General features: G+C 63.0%; 1 protein-coding gene across 1 annotated transcript; it reads right to left on the reverse strand.

Annotated features, from left to right (window-relative positions):
- Nucleotides 1–1009: 1009 nt before the first annotated feature.
- FMNL1 (formin like 1) lies at nt 1010–18990 on the reverse strand. The gene is given in 27 exon segments (XM_064399643.1): nt 1010–1637; nt 2596–2719; nt 2879–2971; nt 3194–3295; nt 3508–3671; nt 3759–3888; nt 4459–4539; nt 4641–4709; nt 4788–5022; nt 5756–5958; nt 6382–6503; nt 6600–6762; nt 6764–6906; nt 7113–7350; nt 7456–7557; nt 7648–7797; nt 8216–8326; nt 8948–9022; nt 9388–9481; nt 9561–9637; nt 9847–9955; nt 11140–11271; nt 11467–11550; nt 12080–12153; nt 12218–12325; nt 12577–12660; nt 18655–18990. Coding segments are annotated over 27 exon segments (3327 nt in total). The 5' UTR covers nt 18811–18990; the 3' UTR covers nt 1010–1533.
- Between the last annotated feature and the right edge of the window lie 3544 nt (nt 18991–22534).

Below are 22534 nucleotides of genomic sequence, written 5' to 3' on the forward strand. Positions count from 1 at the left end.
TGAGACGTTTTATTACCAGTTCTGCTTTAGATTAAACAGGCCTTTAGTATATAAAAATAATGTATACAAATGAGCAGTTAATGGTTTACATTTCTGGCTTAAAGGCATTTATAAGTTACACATTCATTTCCCATCCCTCCCCGGACACGGAGCCGGCGCTGAAGCGGTTTCAATACAGCAGGAAGCAGCGGCTGCTCTGGCTGAAGCTGGGACGAGCGAGAAATGACGGGAGGAGGGACGGGAGGAGGGAGGAGCGCCTCGCACCGGGAGCAGCGGGGGCAGTTTGGAGTAAATCAGCGGGAGAGGTTGAATTGCGGCACTGCGGGCTCGGGGCTGCTCAGCAGCAGCAGCGGGGCAGGGCAGGGAGCCACGGCCGGGCCCGGTCCGGTGCCGGGAGCTTCGTGCGGCTCTGGGGCAGCAGGGACCCCGCAGCCCTTGGGATCGCGGGGCTGGGGGCTGCGGGCATCCCCCGCGTGTCCCACCCGAGGAAACGGGGGCTGGTTCATCCCAGAGCCTCCAGCCCGACACTGCAGGCTGATGCTGGGGTGCAGTGGGCGGAGGTGCCACCACCCCGCAGACAAACTTGTCCCCGCTGATGATTGTCGCAGCCACGGAGCCTCCCCTGCGGCGAAGGACAGCCCAGGGCTGCTCGCCACAGCCGTGGGGACACCCCGTGTGGGGCTGTTCCAACCCCCGCTGCCGCAGCACGGAGACATTTGAAGGAAGACTTATAAAATGTAAAATAGCACCGCTGCCAGCCCCTGGCTCCGGGAGGTGCCCGGGGTGGGAGCTTTGCAGGAGAACGCGGGGCTGGGGGGCTCTGCGGGAGGGGAGATGTGCGGGGAGATGTGCGGGAGAGATGTGCGGGGAGGTGTGCGGGGAGGTGTGCGGGGAGGTGTGCGGGGAGGTGTGCGGGGAGGTGTGCGGGGAGATGTGCGGGGAGATGTGCGGGGAGGTGTGCGGGAGAGATGTGCGGGGAGATGTGCGGGGAGGTGTGCGGGGAGGTGTGCGGGGACACGTGCAGGGGAGATGTGCGGGGAGATGATGTGCGGGGATGTGATCGGGGGGATGTGCGGGGAGATGTGCGGGGATGTGATCGCGGAGATGTGCGGGCAGCGCTGTGTCCCTGGCTGGCACCCCTGCCCTCCCGCGGCGGCAATCGAAGGCACCAGCCGGCGGAGGGTGGGACACGGGGCCGGGGAGCGAGGGAGCAGCGCCGGGGTAGGGATGGGACAGCCCCTCTTTTCCTTCCAGGACAAGCCGGGGCCTTTTCTGTGCTTGCCCCTCCCTGTCCGCAGCCAGGAGGGCCCCAGCCCTGCCAGCGCGGAGAGAGGAGCTCAGGGACAGGCCAAGCAAGCGCCGGGGTGCCGTGCCCGGCCCCGGCAGGCAGGGCGCAGCTGGCACGTTAAGCGGCTGGAGCAGCTCTGTCCCCGCACCCCGGCGAGCCCCGGGCCGAGGCGCTGCCGTGCTGCGGGCCCGTCTGCGCCGGGAGGACGGTGCTGCCCCGGGCTGCAGCCGCGGGGACGGCGCCGGTCACAGCGCCATGTCCGGCGTCGCCTGCAGGCTCTGCCCCGCCGCGCGTTTCTTGGCGCTGCCGCGGGCCTTGTCCCCCCGCCGGTACGGGTTGTTCCGCAGATCTGCACGGGGGAAGCGCAGGGCTGGATGAGCCTCACCGCCCACCCGGGACAGCCGGGGTCCCACACCCATCGCGTTAACAGGGAATGGTTTGTGCTGGAGGGACCTCAAAGCCCACCCAGTGCCACCCCTGCCATGGCAGGGACACCTCCCACTGTCCCAGGCTGCTCCAGCCCCAGTGTCCAGCCTGGCCTTGGGCACTGCCAGGGATCCAGGGGCAGCCCCAGCTGCTCTGGGCACCCTGTGCCAGGGTTCACCCCCACAGGAATGAAATTTTTTCTGAGCTTTCAACCTAAAACTCTCTTTTGTTCATTTAAAACCGCTGCCCCTTGTCCTGTCTCTGCCCGGGAGTCTCCCCTCTGGGTGTGAGGACACCCAGGAGGAGCCAAGGGCCGAACGGGAGGAGCAGCAGGAATCAACAACCAGCCCGTGCGACCCCGACCATCGGCTCTGGGAGGCCAGCGCGGCACGGGGCTGATCCCGGGTGTCCCGGGGCTGATCCCGGGTGTCCCGGGCTGGGGCTCAGCGTGGCACCAATGCCACACACCCGCGGGAATGCCGGCGGGGGGGGGAAGCCCGGCAGCCCCCGCCCCACGTTACCTACAGAGGACTCTCCTCGTTGAAGCTCACGTCGCAGAAGAGCCGGGACGAGCGTTTGCCCGTCCGGGCCGTGAAAGGAACAGTTTTGAGAGCTGGGCAGAGCGATCCAGAGACAGCGAGGAGGAGGAGGAGCAGGAGGAGAGAGGAGGAAGAAGGAAGCAGAAGAGGAGGAAGAGACATGAGACAGAGGAGGGAGCACTCGGCAGCTCTGCCATGTGGGGTGTGAAGGTGCTTGCAGGAGGGTTTGGTCCCCATGACAGGGCTTGGTGACCCCCCAGCTCCTGTGACAGCCCCTGCAGCCCCCAGCACTGGGTCTGTGATATGGGGACACCTGGCTGCTCACCTGAACTCATCTCTCACCTGAAATTATATCCTCAATGGCCCCATCTTTGCCTTCGTAGATGAGTGGCTCCTTCACCATCTGCCTCTTCTTCAGCTCAGCTATCATGTCCATCTGCTGCCTCCTGGCCTTCTGGACGGGCAGCTGGGAGGGGACAGTGTGATCACACCCCAGGGGAGGTGGGGTACCCCCCTTCACCTCCCACCCAGCTCTCCCTCCCCAGGACCTCTTTAGTCCCTCCCCACCACTCAGCCCAGCCAGGGCTGGGACCCCACCAGGACACAGACATGGGGGCACCTTCACCTCGGGCTGCTGCTCGCTGCCAGGGGAGCCAGATTCTGCCTCTTTGGCTGCGGCCTCTTGCTTCTTCCACAGCTCGATGTCCTGCTCTGCTTTCTTGGGAGAGGGGCAGGAAGGGTGTGCTGAGCCAGGGGAACCCAGGACTACAGCCCCCTTCCTTCTTCACCCCACAGCCAGCTCCAAAATCTCTGACCATCCCGAGGGCATTCCTGAGCCCCAGCCTTGCCTGTGACTTCTGCTGATTGCTCCAAAGTGGAGTCAGGTGCCCCAGATCTCCTCCCAGCCCTCAGAAACAGAGAACTCCATGTCCCCTCCTACCTTGTAGGCTTTGATGAAGCGCATGAACATGGGGAAGAAGGTGGTGGGGGGACTGGTCTTGGGGTTCTCCCCAAAATACTCCACAGCTGACTCATAGGCTTCCTGTGGGCAGAGACACCTGATCTGGGGGCTGGGCAGTGCTGCCCATCGCCCACCCCCTCCTCCCAGCCTCTCCCACCTCCCCATCCTGCCCCGTTCCCTCCTGCCTGTCCCACTGCAGCCACATCCCATGGAGCAGAGGTGTGAGCAGGCTACCCCAGGGTGTCCCCATGCAGGGGACTGCCCCCATGACCCCACCCCAGCCCAGCACCCACCTTGGCGGTTTTGCTGTCAGCCTGCAGCTTCTCCATCACCTCGGAGTTGACCTTGAGGAAGTCCTTGAGCACGGGGCTGTCGTCCTGTCTCATGAACTCCCTGCGGGTCAGCTCCATGCCCTGCTGCAGGCTTCGCACGTCTTGCAGGACACCATCCAGGGACACTGCAGGAGGCGAGCACTGCGGGCTCAGGGCAGGCTCGGGGTGCCAGGGGCTGCCCCGACCCCCAGCCCGGGGCCCGTGGGCACTACCTGTGCCTGCCTTGTCAAGGAAGTGCAGCTCGGTGTGGAAGCCGGTGAGCTCCGGGTACTTCTCCATGATCACCCGCACCAGGTAGTGCAGCAGCGTCTGCTTGCGGTCTGTGGACTTCATCTCGAGGAGCTGGGGCAGGGCAGGGTCAGCCCCGACCCGCAGCCACCACCCCCTCCCCTGCTCAGGGTGGCCCTTTGTCCGCGTGGCTGGGTCTGTATCCATCCCTTCATCCCCCATCCAGGTCTGCATCCCCCACTCCCATGGCTGATCCCCTCCTTCTCCATCCCCATGGCTGGGTCTGTATCCCTCTGTCCCTGCAGCTGGCTCTTCATCCCTACATTCTCACGTATGACCTTCCTCCCGCTATCCCCACAGCTGGTCCCCATCTTCCTTCGTCTCATCTTCCTCCATCAAGGTCCTTGAATCCTTTAACCTCTCCATATCAGGTCTCCATCCTTCCCACCCCATTCCTGTGTACCTCCATTCCTTTGCCTCCTCCATCCCAATGGTGTCTTCATCCCTCTGCCCCCACAGCTAAACCTCACATCCCTCCATCCCTACTGCTGGTGCTTGCATCCCTGCATCCCCACAGCAGGTTCGTGTGTCCCTCCATCTCTGCAGCTGCTCCCTGTGTCCCTGTGTCCCCAGGGCGGGTCCCTGGCAGTGGCAGTGCCCCCATCACCCCCGCACCGGCCCTACCGCATCAAGGCTCTGCAGCCGGAAGCCGTAGGCAGCTCCACGCTTGCTGCTGTTCATGTAGTTCCCGAAGGCCAGGACAATCTGCAGGGACACCACGGCTTGGGGACACGGGGCCAGGAGGGCACGGTGCCCACAGACCACAGTGTGCACCCCGCAGGGCCACCTCCCCCCGGAGCCCTCACCTCGAGGATGTGGCGCAGTTTGCTGGAGGATTTGAGGGACATGGAGGCGGCGATGATGGCGTTGAGTTGCTGCGGAGGGAGGAAGGGAGGGGAGGTGTGAGTGCGGCCGCAGGAGCCGCCCCGCGCCGCCCCGGCCCCGGCGCTCACCGGCATCAGCAGCTGCGCCGTGTCGCCGAAGCTGCCCAGGAAGATCATGACGTTCATGCGCTCGGCCAGGCGCGGGATCTTGCTGAAGCGGATCATGAACTGGTCCTCGTCCGAGAGCTCCTCCGGCGGCTGCTGGTCCCGCTCGAACTTCCCGATCAGGGTCCGCTCGTACTCGGTGGGCAGGAAGCGCAGCAGCAGCTCCAGGAAGTCGAGGCTCAGGGCTTGCTGGTCGTACCTGCGGGGAGGGGACACCCCTGGCACTGTCAGGCCCTGCCGCAGGTCCTAAAGCCCCCCTGTCACCCTCGGCTGGTTCCATCATCCCTCTGTCCCCACAGCTGGTTCCTGCATCCCTTCCTCTTTCTGTATCCGGACCCTGCATCTCTCTATCTCCATACGGATGCCTCCTTCTCTCTGTCTTTAGTCCCCACATCCCTTCCTTTCCTGTCTGGTTTCTGCATCCCTCCATCCCCACAGCTGCTCTCTGCATCTGTCTGTGCCTGGACCTCCCAGCCCTTTGTCTCACATCTCATCCCTGCATCTCTCCATCCCCACAGCTTGCATCCTTCCATCTCTCCACATTGATCCTTCCACCTTCCATCTGACTGTATCTGATCCTTTCATTCCTCCATCTCTCCATCTCTGATCCCTCCACCTTCCATCTCTCTGTATCCGATCCTTCCACCTTCCATCTGACTGTATGTGATCATTTCATTCCTCCATCTCTACACATCTGATCCCTCCATCTCCCTATATCTGATCCCTCCACCCTCCATCTCTCCACATTTGATCCTTCCATCGCTCCATCTCTGATCCCCTCACCCTCCACCCTCCACCTCTCTGTGTCTTGTCCCTGCATCCCCATATCCCCATACCAATCCCTCCATCCCATCACACCCTCCACCATGCCAGCCCCTCGTCCCTGCTGGGCTGTCCTGACCTGGCCCCACCCTGCCCAGCCTGGCACTCACGTCTCGATGGCCGTGCAGATGTCCTGGACGCTGCGGCCGCCCTTGCGCAGGGTGATGGCCAAGTTCTTGGCGCGGTTGGACTCCATCAGGGTCACCTTGCTGGGGGCCTTCTGCGTGGCCTTGGCCTTGAGGGCACTGATGTCCAGGGCGGGGCCCTGCGCCTTGGTCTTGAACTGCTCCTCGAAGTCACTCATGTCCAGCTCCTGCGGGGACACGGGGCTGTGGGCACGGCAGGGAGGGGGCACGGGACATCTGGGGTGAGGACGGGGCCGGAGGACCAGGATAAGGGTGAGGAGTGAGGATCGGGATGAAGCAAGGGGATGAGGATGGAACAAGGGGACAAGAACAGGGACAGGCAAGGGGACTGGGAGGGGTGAGGAGGGGCTGGGGGGGACCAGAGGACGGAGATGAGGAGGAAAAAATGGACAGGTTGTGAAGGTGCAGATGGGGCGAAGGGACAAGGACGGGGTGAGAGGAGCAGCACGCCTGATCCCGGGTCCCTCTCCATGGTGCTAAGGACTTTTCCTGACCTCCAGCTCCTCCTGCAGCCCTGGACACCGCGGGTGGGCAGGAGGCCACCTCAGCACGGCCCGGGCACTGAGCCCCTGTGCCCCCCCCGGGCTCACCTGCAGCACCTTCTCGTCGTTGAGCTCGGTGAAGACGGTGCCGTCGATCTGGCTCGGCTTCAGGGCCACCCAGTTGAAGACGGGCATGCGGAACTTGGTCTGGATCGGCTTCTTCACCTTCACTGAGGGCCACAGGGAGGGGGGCACGTCACACCCACCCCGGGGTGCCCCCAGACCCCTCCTGGGGAGCGTCCCCACCGTCCCTGGGCCACACTCACCTGAGCCGTTGGCAGTGGGGGGGGCACCCGGCCCGGCTGGGGGCTCCCCACCCAGGGGTGGGGGGGGTGGGGGGGGAGGCACGAGGCCCTCGGGGCCCCCCGGGAGCGGTGGGGGGGGCGGTGGCACCGGGGCACCCGGGAGGGGGGGAGCTGGGGGGGGGGGCAGCGCCTGTGGGCAGAGGGGGGGCAGGGGGTGGGGGAGGGACGGGCTGAGCCCCCGGCAGAGGTGGGGGCGGTGGAGGGGGCGGGGGCGGGGGGGCAGCAGGTGCTGGTGGGGGAGGTGGGGCCGGAGCCAGAGCCGGAGCATCTGCAAGGGAAAGAAGAGGTGGGTGAGACGGTGACACGGCAGGGCACGGTGCCACCACCGTGCTCCCTCTGCCACCGCATTACCCTGAGTCCCCCGGCACATCCCCACAGCCCCGCCTCACTTTCTGTGCCCCGAGACTCGCTGCCACCCCTCCTCGGTGCCAGGTGCCCCGCCGGGAAGGGGACACCCCCTCGCACCCGCGGTACCTGTGCAGGTGGCGGTGGTGTCGGTGGTGGCAGCGGCTTCCCCGGAAACCACGGGGGTTGCGGGGGTTTCTATGACAACGGGGACAATTTCGATGGCGACGTCTCCGTCGGGCCCACGCAGAATCTGCACCAGCCCCTTCTCCTCGAGCTCCGCCAGCCGCCGCTCCAGCGCCAGCCGGTAGCACTCCTGGGGCTGCGGGGACGGCGGGCTGGGCGGCCGCGGGGGGCTCAGCTGCTCCTGGAGAGGTGACAACCCCCGGCAGGTCACTGGTGTCCCTGTGCACCCCCAGAGCCGGCCCCTGAGCCCCAGCCTTCCCTCGGCACCGCGGCACCCCCGGCTCACCCGCAGCGCCTCCAGCTCCCGCCGCGCCTGGCTCAGCTGCTTCTCCAGCTCCGCTATCTTGGCCATGGAGTCGTTCTCCGCATCCTGCAGCTTCTCTGTCAACTGTGGGGGACGAGGCGCCGCCGCTCAGCCCCGTCCTCATCCCTCCCTCGGGCTTGCGTCAGCGGCTCTGCCCCCGCGCCCACGGCCCACCTGGCTGACGTGCTCCTGCAGCTCCTCCATGTGCTCCAGCACCGCCGTCTTGGTCTCCGAGTCCTCCAGCATGGCCCCCACGTCGAAGACGTTGTCCAGGTAGGCTTGGATCTGCACCTGCAGCTTGTCGCTCTCAGTGAGGCGCAGAGTCTGCCGAGGGACAGCCGTGTCACCATGGGGGCCAGCGGCACCCCCACCCCTGGGATCACCCACTCCCACCCCTGGGATCACCCACTTCCACCCTGGGATCACCCACCCTTGGGATCCCCCACCCCCGGGATCACCCAGACCCGGGGTCACCCACTTCCACCCCTGGGATCACCCACCCTTGGGATCCCCCACCCCCGGGATCACCCACCATCGGGATCACCCACTCCCACCCCTGGGCTCACCCACCCCTGGGATAACCCACCCCCGGGATCACCCAGCCCCGGGGTCACCCACTTCCACCCCTGGGATCACCCACCCTCGGGATCCCCCACCCCTGGGATCATCCACTCCCACCCTCAGGATCACCCAGCCCCGGGATCACCCAGCCCCAGGGTCACCCAGCCCCGGGGTCACCCACCTCCAGGTACTGGTCCAGCCCCAGGTGGGTGAACTCGTACTGCAGGAACACGCGGAAGTTCATGTTCTCCACCGAGTGCACCACGATGTTGATGAACTGCATGCAGGCCACCTGCGGGGACACGGCTCAGCACGGGGCCAGGGCGGCTCCTGGGGATGCTGCCCCAGGGGCTGCACGGGGCCTTGGTGGCCCTCGGGGACATGGTGCCCCCGGGGAGAGCATGGGGGCTGACACAGTCCTGGGGACCTGGTGCCCTGGGGACAGCACAATGATCATGGAGACATGATGGCCTGGGAACAGTTTGGTGAGACAGCATGCCTTGGGACATGACGGCCTGGGGACAGTTTGGTGGGACAGCATGCCTTGGGACATGATGGCCTGGGGACAGTTTGGTGGGACAGCATGCCTTGGGACATGATGGCCTGGGGACAGTTTGGTGGCTTAGAAGCCCTTGGGGACATGATGCTATGGGCACAGTGTAGTGGCTTAGAAGCCTTTGGGGACAGCAGAACAGTCCTTGGGACACGCCACCCCAGCACGGTGGCTCAGCAGCCCCTGAGGACATGGTGGCCTGGGGAGATTTGGTCATTCAGCATCCTTTGGGACATGATGCCATAGGGACAGTGTGGTGGCTTCGGAGCTCTTTGGGCATAATGGCCTGGGGACAGTGCAGCAGCCTTGGTGACATGACGCCCTGGGGACAGCAGAGTGTGGCCCCCAGCAGCCACTCACCATGAAGTCAATGTTGGTGTCCTCATTTCGGAAATACTCCATCAGCTTCTCGAAGCGGTTCTTCTCCCCGCAGACCTGGGGGGAGCAGGGGGCTGAAGGCCAGCGAGGACATGGCCAGGGGACACCCAGGAGGGGGACAGGACAGGAGGTATCTATTGGTGACACCATTCCAACTCTGAGTGGTGCTGCCAGGCACCTGGCCCAGCTGGGACATGGCCCTGGGGACACATGGTGGCATGGGGACATCAAACCCAGTGAGTGGAACATCCCTAAGTGAGCCAGAGGTTTGAGGGTGGTGCAGGGCTCTGCCACACACAGGATTTGTGCCTTTTTTTTGAAGCACAAATCCAGCTGAAGCACAGATGGTCGTGTGGGGACTGGGTGTCCCTGCTGGGGACTGGGTGTCCCTCCATCTCTCCATCTTGAGGATGGAGACTCACCTCCTTGAAGTTGTCAAAGGCAGCCAGGATGATGTCGTGGCCGCCTCGGACCAGGCAGACAGCAGCCAGCAGCTCCAGCACCAGAGCCTTGGTCCTGCAGACACACGGTGTGAGGGGGCTGGGGCCGCGGGGACAGGGGGACAAGGGACAACAGGGGGCAGGGCAGCTCCTACCTGGCGCTCTTGTTGTTGAGGCTCAGGGTGATCTCGTTGACACAGGCTGGGTGGTTCATCACCAGGCTGAAGCCAGACTGGGGAGGGGAAAGGAGCGTTCATGGGCTGTGTGTCCCCCTGGAGCACTCAAGGACCGCGGGACATGGTCCCCCCCAGGCAGGAGGTCGAGTGAGGACATCTCAGAGCCAGGGGACGCAGACCCGGCCCCACCCCGGGGCTGCCCCCGCGGGCGCGGGGGACGCCGGGGAGCCCCGGGCGGATCCCCGCGGATGCCGCCCACTCGCACCTGGTAGTTCATGATGGCGCGGAGGCACATGATGCACACATGGACATCGTCCTTCTGGCTGACGAGCCGCGAGTTGCGCAGCGCCTTCCTGCTGTGCGAGGGGTTCAGCCTGGGCGGGGAGAGCGCGGCTGAGCGGGGCCCGGGGCGGCGGCGGGCGCAGCGCAAAGCGGGGACGGGACAGCGCAGGGGGTGGCAGCGGCGGCGGGGACACGGGGACACCGGGCGGGAGAGACCCTCGCGTCCGTGCCCGTCTAGAAGCCCGGAGGTGATGGGGGTGGGATGGGTTTGGGCCCGGGGGGTGATGGGGGGTGGGTTTGGGCCCCTCGTGCGCACGGGCGGTCTCGGAGGCTCACCGGGGCGGGCAGGAGCTGCCGGGTGACCTGGGGGCACTGTCCCCATCGCTGCCCGGGGCACCGCAGGGGGCGCTGGGGTGGACGTGGCGGAGGAGGGTGTGGATGTGCTGGTTCGAGAGGCAGCAGCTGGAGGCGCGTTAGAGCCTGCAGGACAGGAGGGAGAAACGGGGCTCCCGCGCCGCCCCGGGGACACCCGGGCTCGGGGACAAGGGATGGGACCCCCTGCGGGTGCCACGTCCCTCCTGACCTGTCCCTGGGGCTGGGAGGGACACCCCGGCTCCTCCAGAGCTGCTGGCGGGCAGCGAGGGACCCCCGCGGTCCCCGGGGTGCCGCGTTACAGCTCGTGGGGTGACCGCGGTGGGTGTCCCTGGGACCCCCCCGCCCACCGGGGGCGCCCCCAGGCCCTGTCCCCAATGCCGGTGACCAGCAGCGGGGTCCCGTGGGTGTCCCCGTCCCGCCAGTGCCCGTCACCTACCGTCAGCGCGTCCCCGGCAGCGTGCAAGAGAAGAGCGGGGTTAGACGGGGCTGCGGGCGAGCGGCACCAAGCGAGAGCCACCGGGCACCGGGACCGGCTGCGGGGACACAGGCCCGTCCCTCCGCCCCGGCTTTAAACCAGGGGCTGCGATTTGCTCCCCCAGAATCTCCAACACCCCCAATTTTTGTGTACTCCTGGGGTTTGGAGCACCCCAGCACGGCGGCAGTGCCGGGTGGGGACGCGGCTCCAGCCCCCCCCAGGCAGGGCTCAGCCCCTGGGGACACTCGGGGGGAAGTGGCTTTGTCCCCACCCTCAGATCAGCAATGGGCGCCCATCTTTAGGGCCGGGCCTGCGTCTCCCTGCCAAGCCCCTCTCCAAGCGCGGTGCGGCCGGGGTGCAGCGAGGCGACAGCGGGGGACACGGCACGGGGACACGGGGACAGCTGGGGACGGCACCACACGTTACCTTACAGTGAGGGCCCGCGGCTTGGAGGAGCCCTGCGTGGGGGACGAGGAGCTGCTTTTGTTCAGGTCCTCCAGCGACCACTCCTTGCCCTTGTCAGAGCCGGGGCTGTTCTCTGAGCTCTCCATGTCATACCTGGTGGCCCGTGGGGACACGGGGACGGGTGAGACGTGGCACCCCAACACGGGCAGATGCCCCTCGGGGATGCTGGGGATGTTCTGCCCAGCCCCAGCCATGGAGCATTGCACCCCCAGGGACCGCCCCAGCCCTGCTGAGCCCCAGGGGAGGCTGGTCCCAGCCTTGGGGACAGGGGACCCCGTGGGGACGTACGCGACAGAGCACTGGGCAAAGGCGAGGTACTCCAGCAGCACGTCCAGCCCCTTGTTCTCCTCGTTGAGGAACTCCTGGACCCAGCTGGAGGGTGCAGAGGGTTAGTGGGCTCTGCCAACCCCCACATCCTCTCTCCCCCTGTGCCCAGACACTCAGCAGAGCCACCCCTGCTCTGAGGTCCCCAGCAAAGGTGGAACATGCTGGGGACACGAGGTGGCACCATGAGCTGGCATTTCTCTGAGGCCAGGTGAGTGCCACGGTGAACCTGATATATGGGGGACACAGCCCAAGGGCTCTCCTGCCGCCACTGCCACTGTTGCCACCACTACCAAGACAGGACAGCCTGGCCCTGGGGACAGTAGGCACCCACCACAAAGGGTCAGGACAGCCAGCGTGGGGGCAGGGCCCCTCCTGGCACCTGGGGGTGCCAGAGAGCCACAATGGGGTTCAGACCCCCCAGCACCCTCAGCCTCCCATCAGAACCCTCCTTAGGGGGCAGGATGAGGCCACAGCCTGCACATCCTGCTGTCACCGTCCAGGCAGAGCCAGCACACGTCCATCCCCAGCCCAGGGACGGTGGCAGCAGCCGGGTGAAAATGCCACCCCACCTTACCCGATGTAGTTGGTCCTCAGGGAGATCTCCAGCTCCCGGAGCACCTGCGTGGACTCCTGCACTCGCCTCTTGAACTGTGGGATGGGGACAGCCATTGGCACCGTCCCTGTGCCCAGCCTGGCACGGGGCCCAGGGGACCGGGGTGCAGCGGGGCCCCCTCACCTTCCTGCTGACACCTCCCGTGTCCAGGTAGCTCCTCAGCTTCTGGATGTAGGCGGAGGGAGGGTTCTTCACCTGGAAACGCTCCTGCAAGCCCCAGAGAGAGGCTGAAACTGGGCCACCCGCTGCGGCACGGGGACCTGCCACTGTCCCCACAGCAGCCACAGTGTCCCTGTCCCCACCCCAGCCGCATCAGTGCTTAATGAGGTTAATGAGGTGCTGTGTCAGTAACGAGATGGATGTCAGTGCTTGGTACGGCCAGACTGATACCCAAACCGTGCCACGAGTGGCACCTGGGGACAGGGACAGCACGGGGGGGCTGTGAGCCTGGACCTCACCTGGTCACAGATCAGCTCCCACTTCTTCTCGTTGTCGTACTGGTTAAGCAGCTTCATCTTGTCCGGGGGCAGGTTCATGGAATTCTGTGGGTGAAGGGGGTCAGCGCTGGGGGTCACCCCAAAACCCCCCTGGGATGCAGCACCCCCTGCTCAGCGAGCACTGGGAGATGGGGATACCCATGGGAGCATGGGGACACTGGTGGGACATGAAGATTCCAGAAGATGGGGACACTACTGGGACAACGGGGACAGTGACGGAACAATGGGGACAGTGGTGGGAGGATGGGATCACGGTGGAAAAATGAAAGCAGCAATCTCAGGATGGGGCCCTGGTGGGATGATGGGGACATTGGGAGGTTGGGAACACCGCTGTTCCCAGGATGTGAGCATCCCATGGACCCATCAGTAATGTCCCCACCCGAGGGTCCCCAAGGGGGGGGACAGGAGGAAGAACTGAGTCCTGAGTGCCCCATGTGCCCCGCCTCAGCCAGCCCAGTCCCAGCAGGGCCACACGGGGTGAGGGACAGGGGACATGACTGGTGACAACAGAGGGACCCAGGAGCCTGGGCTGTGCTTGGGGGTCACCCCTGAGTCCCCCCAGCACAGGTGCGTGACGAGCCCGTCTGGGGAAAGCAGTGTTTGAGAGACAGTGATGGCAGGGCCTGGCTCGTCCCCACGTCCCTCCCTGCCACCCTTGCACAGCCCCAGCCCCCACGGCCACCACAGGACGTGACGTGGCTTCCGCTCGGCACCGGGCGCTGCCAAAACCGCCCCCGCCACAGGCAGGACCCGGCTCCTGCCCCGGCTGCTCTGCTGGGGGACACCCTGGGGCACCTTCATGGGACCCCTCCATGGCCTGGGCCAGGCTGCAGCTCAGCTCGGCTCACAGGTGATTGATTTCACCAAAAGACCCAGGTTTTGGTGCTCCAGCTCAGCTGGAGAGCACCTGCAGGCTGGCACGATGGCACGTGGAGCAGTGCACAGCCCCAGGCCACCCCTACATCCCAGTCGTGGGGCTCCCTGAGGAGGAGCATGGGGATGTGGGGTGCATGCCATGCTGGAGCAACCACATCCTTGGAGGAAGGCATCTCCCAGGGCTTTGGTTACCCACAGAAGAGCAGGTCCAAGGGGAGAGGTCCCACTGTGGTGGGCAGGAACAGAAACCTCTCCCCCTCCTCCAGGGAGGACCTGTCAAGCTGCTTTCACAAGAAGCCAAAATGAGGAGCTGTGGGTGGGGAGGAGCTGGGCTGGGGCTGATGGCACGAAGGGCTGGGCAGGGGGACAATCAGGCTGCAGGGTCAGAAATGGCCTCACTGTGAAGCCACTGGAGCTGCTGGGTTCTGGAACAGGCAAGGTGACAGCAGCACCTGGCTGTCACCACTGCTGGTCCCAAGCTGCCATCCTTGGGATGGCTGAGGGTCAGACCGAGGGACAGAGCTGTGCCAAGAGGGACCACACACCCAGACACCCCAGCCAGGGCTCAGCCACACTCACGGCACCTCTGTGGGACCCTGTTGGGTGCCCTTGGCACAGAGGGGATGGTGGCACCTGCCACACGGACCAGCTTTAAACCATCACACGTGGGACCTGGACCAAGCAGGACCTCGGGTGGGACAGGACCCAGCACGAGGGTGGGGCAGGGCTGTCCCCGTGGAGCTGGCTGTGCCCCGAGCCCCGCGGGCCCTCCCCTGCGGGCAGGATGTGGCACAGGTCGGGTACAAACTGGGTGGTGGCTCTGTCCCGGGTGGGCTTGCGGTGCCGGGGAGGAAGCGACTCCGCCGAGGAGCCCCAGCCGGCAGCACAAAGAAACCGGCTCTCATTTCCTGCCGGGAGGGGGGACCGCTGCTGCGGGAGGTGGGGCAGGGCGGGGGGTGTGGGGCTGGGGGGATGATGGGGGGCAGTGGGTGATGTGGGGCAGGGTGGGTGATGTGGGGCAGTGGGTGATGTGGGGCAGGGTGGGTGATGTGGGGCTGGGGGGGTGACGTGGGGCAGTGGGTGATGTGAGGCAGTGGGTGATGTGGGGCAGTGGGTGATGTGGGGCTGGGGGGGTGATGTGGGGCAGTGGGTGATGTGGGGCAGGGTGGGTGATGTGGGGCAGTGGGTGATGTGGGGCTGCGTGGGTGATGTGGGGCTGGGTGGGTGATGTGAGGCAATGGGTGATGTGGGGCAATGGGTGATGTGGGGCTGGGTGGGTGATGTGGGGCAGGGTGGGTGATGTGGGGCAGTGGGTGATGTGGGGCAGTGGGTGATGTGGGGCTGGGGGGGTGATGTGGGGCAGTGGGTGATGTGGGGCAATGGGTGATGTGGGGCAGGGTGGGTGATGTGGGTCAGGGCAGCAGCCAAGCACCCCACAGGCGTCAGAGGAAGGACAGGAACTCCTCTGGGGACAAGGATGGAGCAGGCACAGCGGCCTGCCCCAGCAGCCACATCCACCTGCCGCCATCAGCGCCCTCATCCCGCCCTGCCCGGGGCTTCCCAGCAGCCTCACAGCCACCACGTCACTGAGCGGGTGCCACCAAATGTCCCCCCACAGCTCTGCTGTGACACAAAGTGCCACAGAGCCTGCAGGGCCACCCCAGCACCAGGAGGGGCCTGGCCGGGGCCCAGCACCAGCTCTGGGTTGAGCCAGGCTTTGCCCTCCGCTGAAACCAAGGCCAGGGGAGGTGAAGCAGCACCAACATCATTTTCTGGTACAAAACAACCTTTTGCTGTCGTAGCTGGCAGGGACGGAGCTATTTTGGGTGTCAGACACCTCCTTTTGTTCCACACGTGAGCGGGCAGCGCCGGGCCGAGCCGAGCCCTGCACTAGGGCTGGCACGGAATGTTCTGGCATCCCCTGGGGAAGGGCCGAGCGTGAGCCACGCTGAGCCCTGGCAGAGCTGTCACCGGGCACGGGGGTGTGTGCACAGAGAGGGCAGGGCAAGCCTTGGCAGCGCGTGGGGTGGGACAACATCCCAGCCTAGCGCCAGGCACAAAATCCTGCCACGGGAGGGGACAGGGCAGGGAAGTGCCCCAGAGGGCAGCTCAGGGGCTGTCCCCAGCATCTCCAGGTGCCCGGGTGACCAAGGGACCGTGCCACTCCTGGGATGCTCCGTCCCTCCGGGCCGCAGAGCACCCCTGAGCTGGTTTGGACATGCCCAGTCCCGAAGTGCCAGCTGTCCCACAGTGTCCCCTCCAGTGCCCCTGACTGCCACTGGACCTGTTCTCCTGCCCCTTCCCAGGGCTCAGCGCAAAGCACGGAGCAGGACCAGGCCCACCCAGGGCCCCCCGACCCCCCTGATGCACAAACTGGGCTGGGGGACACTGCCAGGACCAGCTCATCCCAGCAGGGACTCCCTGGATCCAGCCAGACCCAAACCCACCCGGTGTGCCCAGGATGACTGGGGGTGGTGGGCCGGGCCGGGCTGGGCTGGGCTGGGCTGGGCTGGGATGGGCCGGGCTGGGCTGGGCTGTGTGGCTGCATGCGGCTCCAGCTCTATTTTAGGAACAAGCAGAAGCTGCTGTAGCTGGAACCAGGGAGAGGAGCCTGATCCCACCATTGTGCCCTCGTCCCTGCTGGGGGCCTGGCTGCCCACCCTGCCCTGGGATGTCCTCCTGGCTCACCCGGGCTGGATCCAGCAGCACAGGAGGGCTCCTGCACCAGGACATCTCCAGGCCCTGATCCAGCAGCTGGTGCTCGCAGGCAATGTCCCTCCCAGGACACAGGTTCCCCCTGGGGACACCCTGGTGCAGCCCCACATCCCCCAGCCAGCCTTGGCCACCGTGCTGGAGATGGATCCAGCAGAAGCTGAGGACCAGCTTTGTTTCCTGGTTGAGCCGAGGCTGACACCGTGGCCAGGGCTGGCTGGTGACCCGTCCTGCTGCTGGGGCCAACAGCACATCTGCAAACATCTGCAAACATCTGCAAACATCTGCAAACATCTGCAGTGGTGACGTTGGCCTCGCACTCCCCCAGCTCCTGGGAGAAGAGGCAGCAAAGCTCCACCAGGCAAAGCTCCCGGCTGGAGCAGCCCCTGTCCCAGCCAGCCACTGCTTGGTTTTGACTCCACCACACCTCAACTCACAATTCCATTTTAATATGTTCCCAATTAATGCCCCTTGACATGCAAAGGGAGGGAAATCCTGCTTGCTTCTAGCAGGAGTATCTGGACATCCCTATCCCAGCATCAAAGATGCTCTTCCTCTGCTCCACCCCAAAAATCCACCTGGTCATATCCCAAACTACTTGGCACGGGACAACCCTCCCATTGCTCTGCCAAAGCAGCATCTGCCACAGTGCCCCAGCTGGGAAGAAGCCAATTTTTGAAAATGAAGTTTTGGGAAACTAAATTCCCGTTTCTTGGCACGGAATGGGTGTATCCCCTTCCTGGCAGCAGTTTGGATCCCCTGGGCTCCTCCCTGGGCCTTTCTGCCAAGGCTTGGCACCACCAGCTCTTCCAGTTTGGGATGTCCAGCCCAAAAGTGATTTGCACTGAGCTCTCGTGGCATCACTGCAACCATGGCAACGTGTGAGGTCTGGATCGAGTCCCACCAGGAGATTCCCAGCTCATCACCACCTGCTCCACCACGGAGCTCAGGAGGCAGAAAAGTTGAAGGCAGAGCCAGGGGATGTGTTTGTGCCGGGTGAGGGCAGAGGGACCCCCTGTCCCCATCCCCCCGGGGTTCTGCTGCCCCCACAGCCACGAGAATGGGGAAGGGAGTGTGAAAGGAGGAAGCAGAATTGGGACAGCCGCTTTCACAAGACACCCGCTTCCCGTCGGGCCGTGTCCAGCCCCTGGTGCCCCCTTTCCTACAAAAGGCCTTTCCCTCGGGATGAGGGCAGACAAGGCGGTGCTGCGGGCCTGCAGCGGCGCTTTCCCCTTCTCCGATCATTTTTTGGTTGAGGATTTCCAACCTGCCGGGCCCAGCCCGCTGAAAGTGCCGCTTCCTGGGGCCTCACAGCGGAAACACCCCGAGGCCCTTCCTGCCGCCGCTGCCGTGACAGCCGGAGCCACCGGGGGCACCGCCACCCCCCAGCCACCTGCCACCCCGGTGTCCCCCGGCAAAGCCCCCCGGAGCCCCCCGGGGTCCCGCCGAGCAGCGCCCGCGGCGTCTCCCCCTGCAGCCGCGGGCACCGCTCCCGCTGCCACGCTCATCCCAAATAATCCCCTACACTGCACGAGGCAAAACAGCTCCCAGGGAATTTGTGCTCGGGGCTGGGATGGGCACCCAGGCGGGCAGATCCCGGCAGGTCCAGCCGAGCGCATCCCGGCGTGCCGGCATGGTGGAAGCTGCGCCCGGCACGGCATCGGCTCCATCTCCCGCGGGGGGATTAAAGCAGCGGTTCCTTTTCCTCGGAGCGTTTTTGGGGAGGGCACGGGCAGGGCTGGAGCGGGCGGCGCGGCGGCGGGACCCGGCCCTCCCGGCGGGAAGGTCACGGCCAGCCCGGCCCGCTCAAGGACGGAGCGAGCGGGAGCGGCGGGGAACTGCGGGAGAGCGGCTCCCGGGCTGCCATCCTTCCATCCATCCATCCCTCCATCCATCCCTCCATCCATGCCACGGGAACGCGCTCGGCACCGCCGCTGCCCACCGCGGGGCTTGCCCTGCTCCGGGGAGGAGGAAGAGGAGGAAGAGGAGGGGAGCGAAGCATCGCCATCCGCAGCCCCGGCTGCTCGCGGCGCGCTCCGGCCCTGCCGCCGATCCCGCCATGGCGGAGCCCGCCCGGGCCCCGGGACTCGGGGTCACCCCAAGCACTTGGGACTGGGGTCCCTCCAAGGTGAGAGCGAGGAGGGGAGGCAGCGGCTGGGGGTCATCCCGGGGCAGGCTCAGCGTCCCCGGGGAAACGAGGTGACAGCGGGGCAGTCATCATTATCAATAAGAACACCAATTAAATAATAAATCTAATAATTAGTAGAACGACGGAGTAGTAACAATGCGATCGTTACAATGATGATAACGGCGGTAACGCTGCTAGCGATGCTGAGGCCGGCAGGGATGCTGAGGGACCCCCACCCTGTCCCCCTGTCCCCCCCGGTATGCGGGCCCCTCCCGCCGGACCCCGTGTCGTGCCCGGTGCCCCGCGCTCCCGTCCCCGCTCACCAGGACGCGGCCGAAGCGCTCCTCCAGCTCGGCGGCGCCGGGCATGGGCTGCCGGGGGGGCGGCGCGGCGGCGGGGGGGGCCCCGGGCTGCGGGCGGTGGTCGCGGGGCTCCCGCGGGGCCGCGCCCCCCTCCAGCCCCCCGGCCGCGTTGCCCATGGCGGGGCTCCGAGCCCAGCTTCGGCCGAGCCCGTCCCCGCCGCCGCTCGCCGCCGTTTGCAACTTCTGCGGGGCGTTCTGCCGCTATAAACGCCCCGCCCGGCCCGGCCCCCGCCCCGGCCGCAGCCAGAGGCGGCCCCGGCACCTGCTCGGCTGCAGGCTGGGAGCGGAGCGGCGCTGCCCGGCGGGGCTTACTGGAGCCCCGTTCATTTATTTTATTATTTTATTTTTTTTTTATTTTATTATATTTTCATTTAATTTAATTTTTATTTTATTTTATTATATTTTCATTTAATTTAATTTTTATTTTATTTTATTATTTTATTTTATTCTATTCTATTCTATTCTATTTATTTAATTTTATTTTAATTTATTTTTATTTATGTATTTATTTATTTTATTCTATTTTATTCTATTCTATTCTATTATATTTTATTTTATTTTTATTTATTTTATTTATTTATTTATTTATTTTATTTTATTTTATTTATTTTATTTTATTATTTTAAACTTTATTTTAGACTTACTTTTTATATTATCTTAAATAAAATTTAATATTAAATTTAATTATTAATAATTTATATTATACTAAATAAAATTTATTTTCTATTTTTATTTTATATTTTATTTTTATTAAATTTTATTTATTTTTAAAATATTGTTCTTAAGTGTTTTTATTTTGCTATTACACTTTATTTTATTATTGCACTTTATTTTATTTTTATTCCTTTTTCCCCCTTATTTTATCCTGTCTTATTTATTTCATTTAATTCTATACTTATTTTTAAATTTTCTTTCATTCTACTTATCTATTCAATTTTTTCTTTCATTTTTATGTTCTATGTATGCCTTATTTCATTACATTTTACTTAACTACTTTATTTGCATTTTATTTCATTCTATTATTTATTTTATTTTTAAATTTCTATTTATTTATGTTTTTATTTAAGCTTTTTGTTTTACTTTCCTTTTATTTTACAGTAATTTATTAGTTTTATATAATTTATTTTTATTTAATTTCAGGTGTTTGTTATATTTCATAATAAATTTAAATTTATAATTAATAATAAATTTATTTTTATTTTATTTACTCTGATTTTTGGGCCAAAGCCCAACAGTCTGGGATTCTCCTGCCCTGCCACAGGCCGGGGCTCACAAGGACAGGTGACAGGGCTGGGCTGGCACCCACAGTGTCCCCCAGCTGTCCCAGAGGGGCCACGGTGCCCCCGTGCCAGGCAGAGCACCCTGGGCAGGGGACCGGGATGTGGCACCGGATTCACCCCCGGGCACGGGGCACACCGGGATCCTCTGTGAGTGCCAGGGCAGCAGGGCACAGCACAGAGCGGGTGAGAGTTGGTGAGATTGATCAAAATTCAGTGAGATTTGGTGAAATTCACCAAAATTTGGTGAGATTCAGTGAGATTTTATGAGATTCACCAAAATTCGGTGAGATTTGGTGAGATTTTGCAAGATTTTGTAAGATTCACCAAAATTTAGTGAGATTTGGTAAGGCTTGATGAGATTCACCAAAATTTTGTGAGATTCAGTGAGATTCGGTGATATTCACAAAGATTTGGTGATATTTGGCAAGATTTGGTCAGATTCCCCAAAACTTGGTGAGATTTTATGAGATTCACCAACATTTGGCAGGATTCGGTGATATTTGATGAGATTTGATGAGATTCACCAACATTTGGCGAGATTTGGTGAGATGTGATGACATTTGGTGACATTTGGTGACATTTGGTGACGTTTCGTGCTGTCCCTGGGGCTCACCAGGACTGGGTGCATCCCCCGAGTTTTGGGGGCATTTGCTGAACCCTGAGTTTGAGGAGAGGCGCGCCGGGGGACGGGGACGGCCCCAGCGCGGATCGCGGCAGCCCCGGGGCACCCAAACGCCCTGCCCAGCCCCGGAGCCGCCACATCCGCGCCTCCGGCCCGGCAGGACCTGCCGGTGTCACCAGGTGCCACCAGGTGCCACCACGGCGCCGCGGGGACCGGGCGGACGCGCCGAGCCTGTTCTGCCCCCACCCTCTGCAAACCCCAAATTCCGGGCAGGGGACACGCCAGGACAGCGGGCACCCTGCCCCTTGTCTCCATCGCATCATCCCCGGGGATTTGGGAGCCGGGAGAGGACTCGGGGACAGCTCAGCAGCACCAAAATTGGGGCCAGCCATGTTTGGGGTTGTTCTGATCTCCCAAGGCTGAATTCTGCAGTCAGAACCTCTGCCGTTAAATATTTCAGCCGCTCGTTAAATATTTCACGTTTCATTTCCCGGTCCAGGTTTTTAAGGGAAGGCACTGCAGCCCTCTGTGGGCACAGGGACATCCTGAGTGGTCCCAGAGGAGAATATTGTCCCCTGGAGCACGTGTGGGACCAGGGCTTCATCCCACACTGGGCACAGGGCACTCCAGGGTCTGGGACCTCCATGAGCACCTTGCTGCATGCCGGGATCATGGAATCATGGAATGGTTTGGTTTGGAATGGGCCTCGAACAGCCCCCAGTGCCACCCCTGGCACCTCCCACCAGCCCGGGCTGCTCCCAGCCCTGTCCTGGGACACTTCAGGGAGGGGCAGCTCCTCCTGGGCTCGGCTGGGAAGGCTCAGAGGGCCCGGGGCTCTGCGGCCCCAGCGGAGCAGGGCCGGGCCAACAGTTCCATCTCCTGGCCGCGGGGAGGGCTGCGAGGGGCAGGGCTGGGGAGGCCGCCTGTGACACGGCCCTGGGGCCCTCCTTGGCACGGGCAGGTGTCTGGGGTGCTGCTGAGCCCCACCGGCATGGCACCGGGCTGGAAACAGGGAGCCAGGCTGGGCTTCGGGCTGCTGGAGGTGCTTGGTGCAGCTGGGGCAGGGCAGTCCTCGCACCAGTGGCAGCAGGAGGATGAGCTGGGGGAGCATCCTGACCTCCCCCAACCCTGCCCCGGGCACTGGGATGGCTCTGGAGGAGCATCCTGCCCTCCCTCACCCCTGCCCTGGGCACTGGGATGTCTCTGGAGGAGCATCCTGCCCTCCCTCACCCCTGCTCCGGGCACTGGGATGTCTCTGGAGGAGCATCCTGCCCTCCTTCATCCCTGCCCACCCTCATCCCAACCCCAAGCACTGGGATGTCTCTGGAGGAGCATCCTGCCCTCCTTCATCCTTGCCCTGGGCACTGGGATGTCTCTGGAGGAGCATCCTGCCCACCCTCACCCCTGCCCTGGGCACTGGGATGTCTCTGGAGGAGCATCCTGCCCTCCTTCATCCTTGCCCTGGGCACTGGGATGTCTCTGGAGGAGCATCCTGCCCTCCTTCATCCCTGCCCACCCTCATCCCAACCCCAAGCACCGGGATGTCTCTGGAGGATGGAAACCCCCCAGCCTGCCCGTGGGTGGTGGTGGGATTCACTGCTCTTCATGGTGATGGTTCTTGAGCTGCTGTGGCCTCCAAGAGCCTCCTGACCCCTCAGAAGCTGGCAGGGACCTTTGGGAAGTGAGGAGAGCCCCTGGGTGTCCTCTTCACCTGAGGAGCTGTGCTGGCAGTGAGTGCACCCCAGCTCGGGTGTTCCTGATGCTCCTCCAGCACACTCAGCCTCTCTCCACCGAGCCACCCTCACCTCTGGCCTGGCCATGGGGACACGGGTCTGGTCCCTTGCACCACATCCTTGTCCCCACCCTGTCCTCGTTGTCCTGTGTTTTCTCTCCTCTCACTGCTTTCCTGGTGTTTACCTGGCAACTCCAGTTAGCCCAG

This window comes from Passer domesticus, chromosome 27 (assembly GCF_036417665.1).
Source record: "Passer domesticus isolate bPasDom1 chromosome 27, bPasDom1.hap1, whole genome shotgun sequence".
In the NCBI taxonomy this organism is placed as follows: Eukaryota; Metazoa; Chordata; class Aves; order Passeriformes; family Passeridae; genus Passer; species Passer domesticus.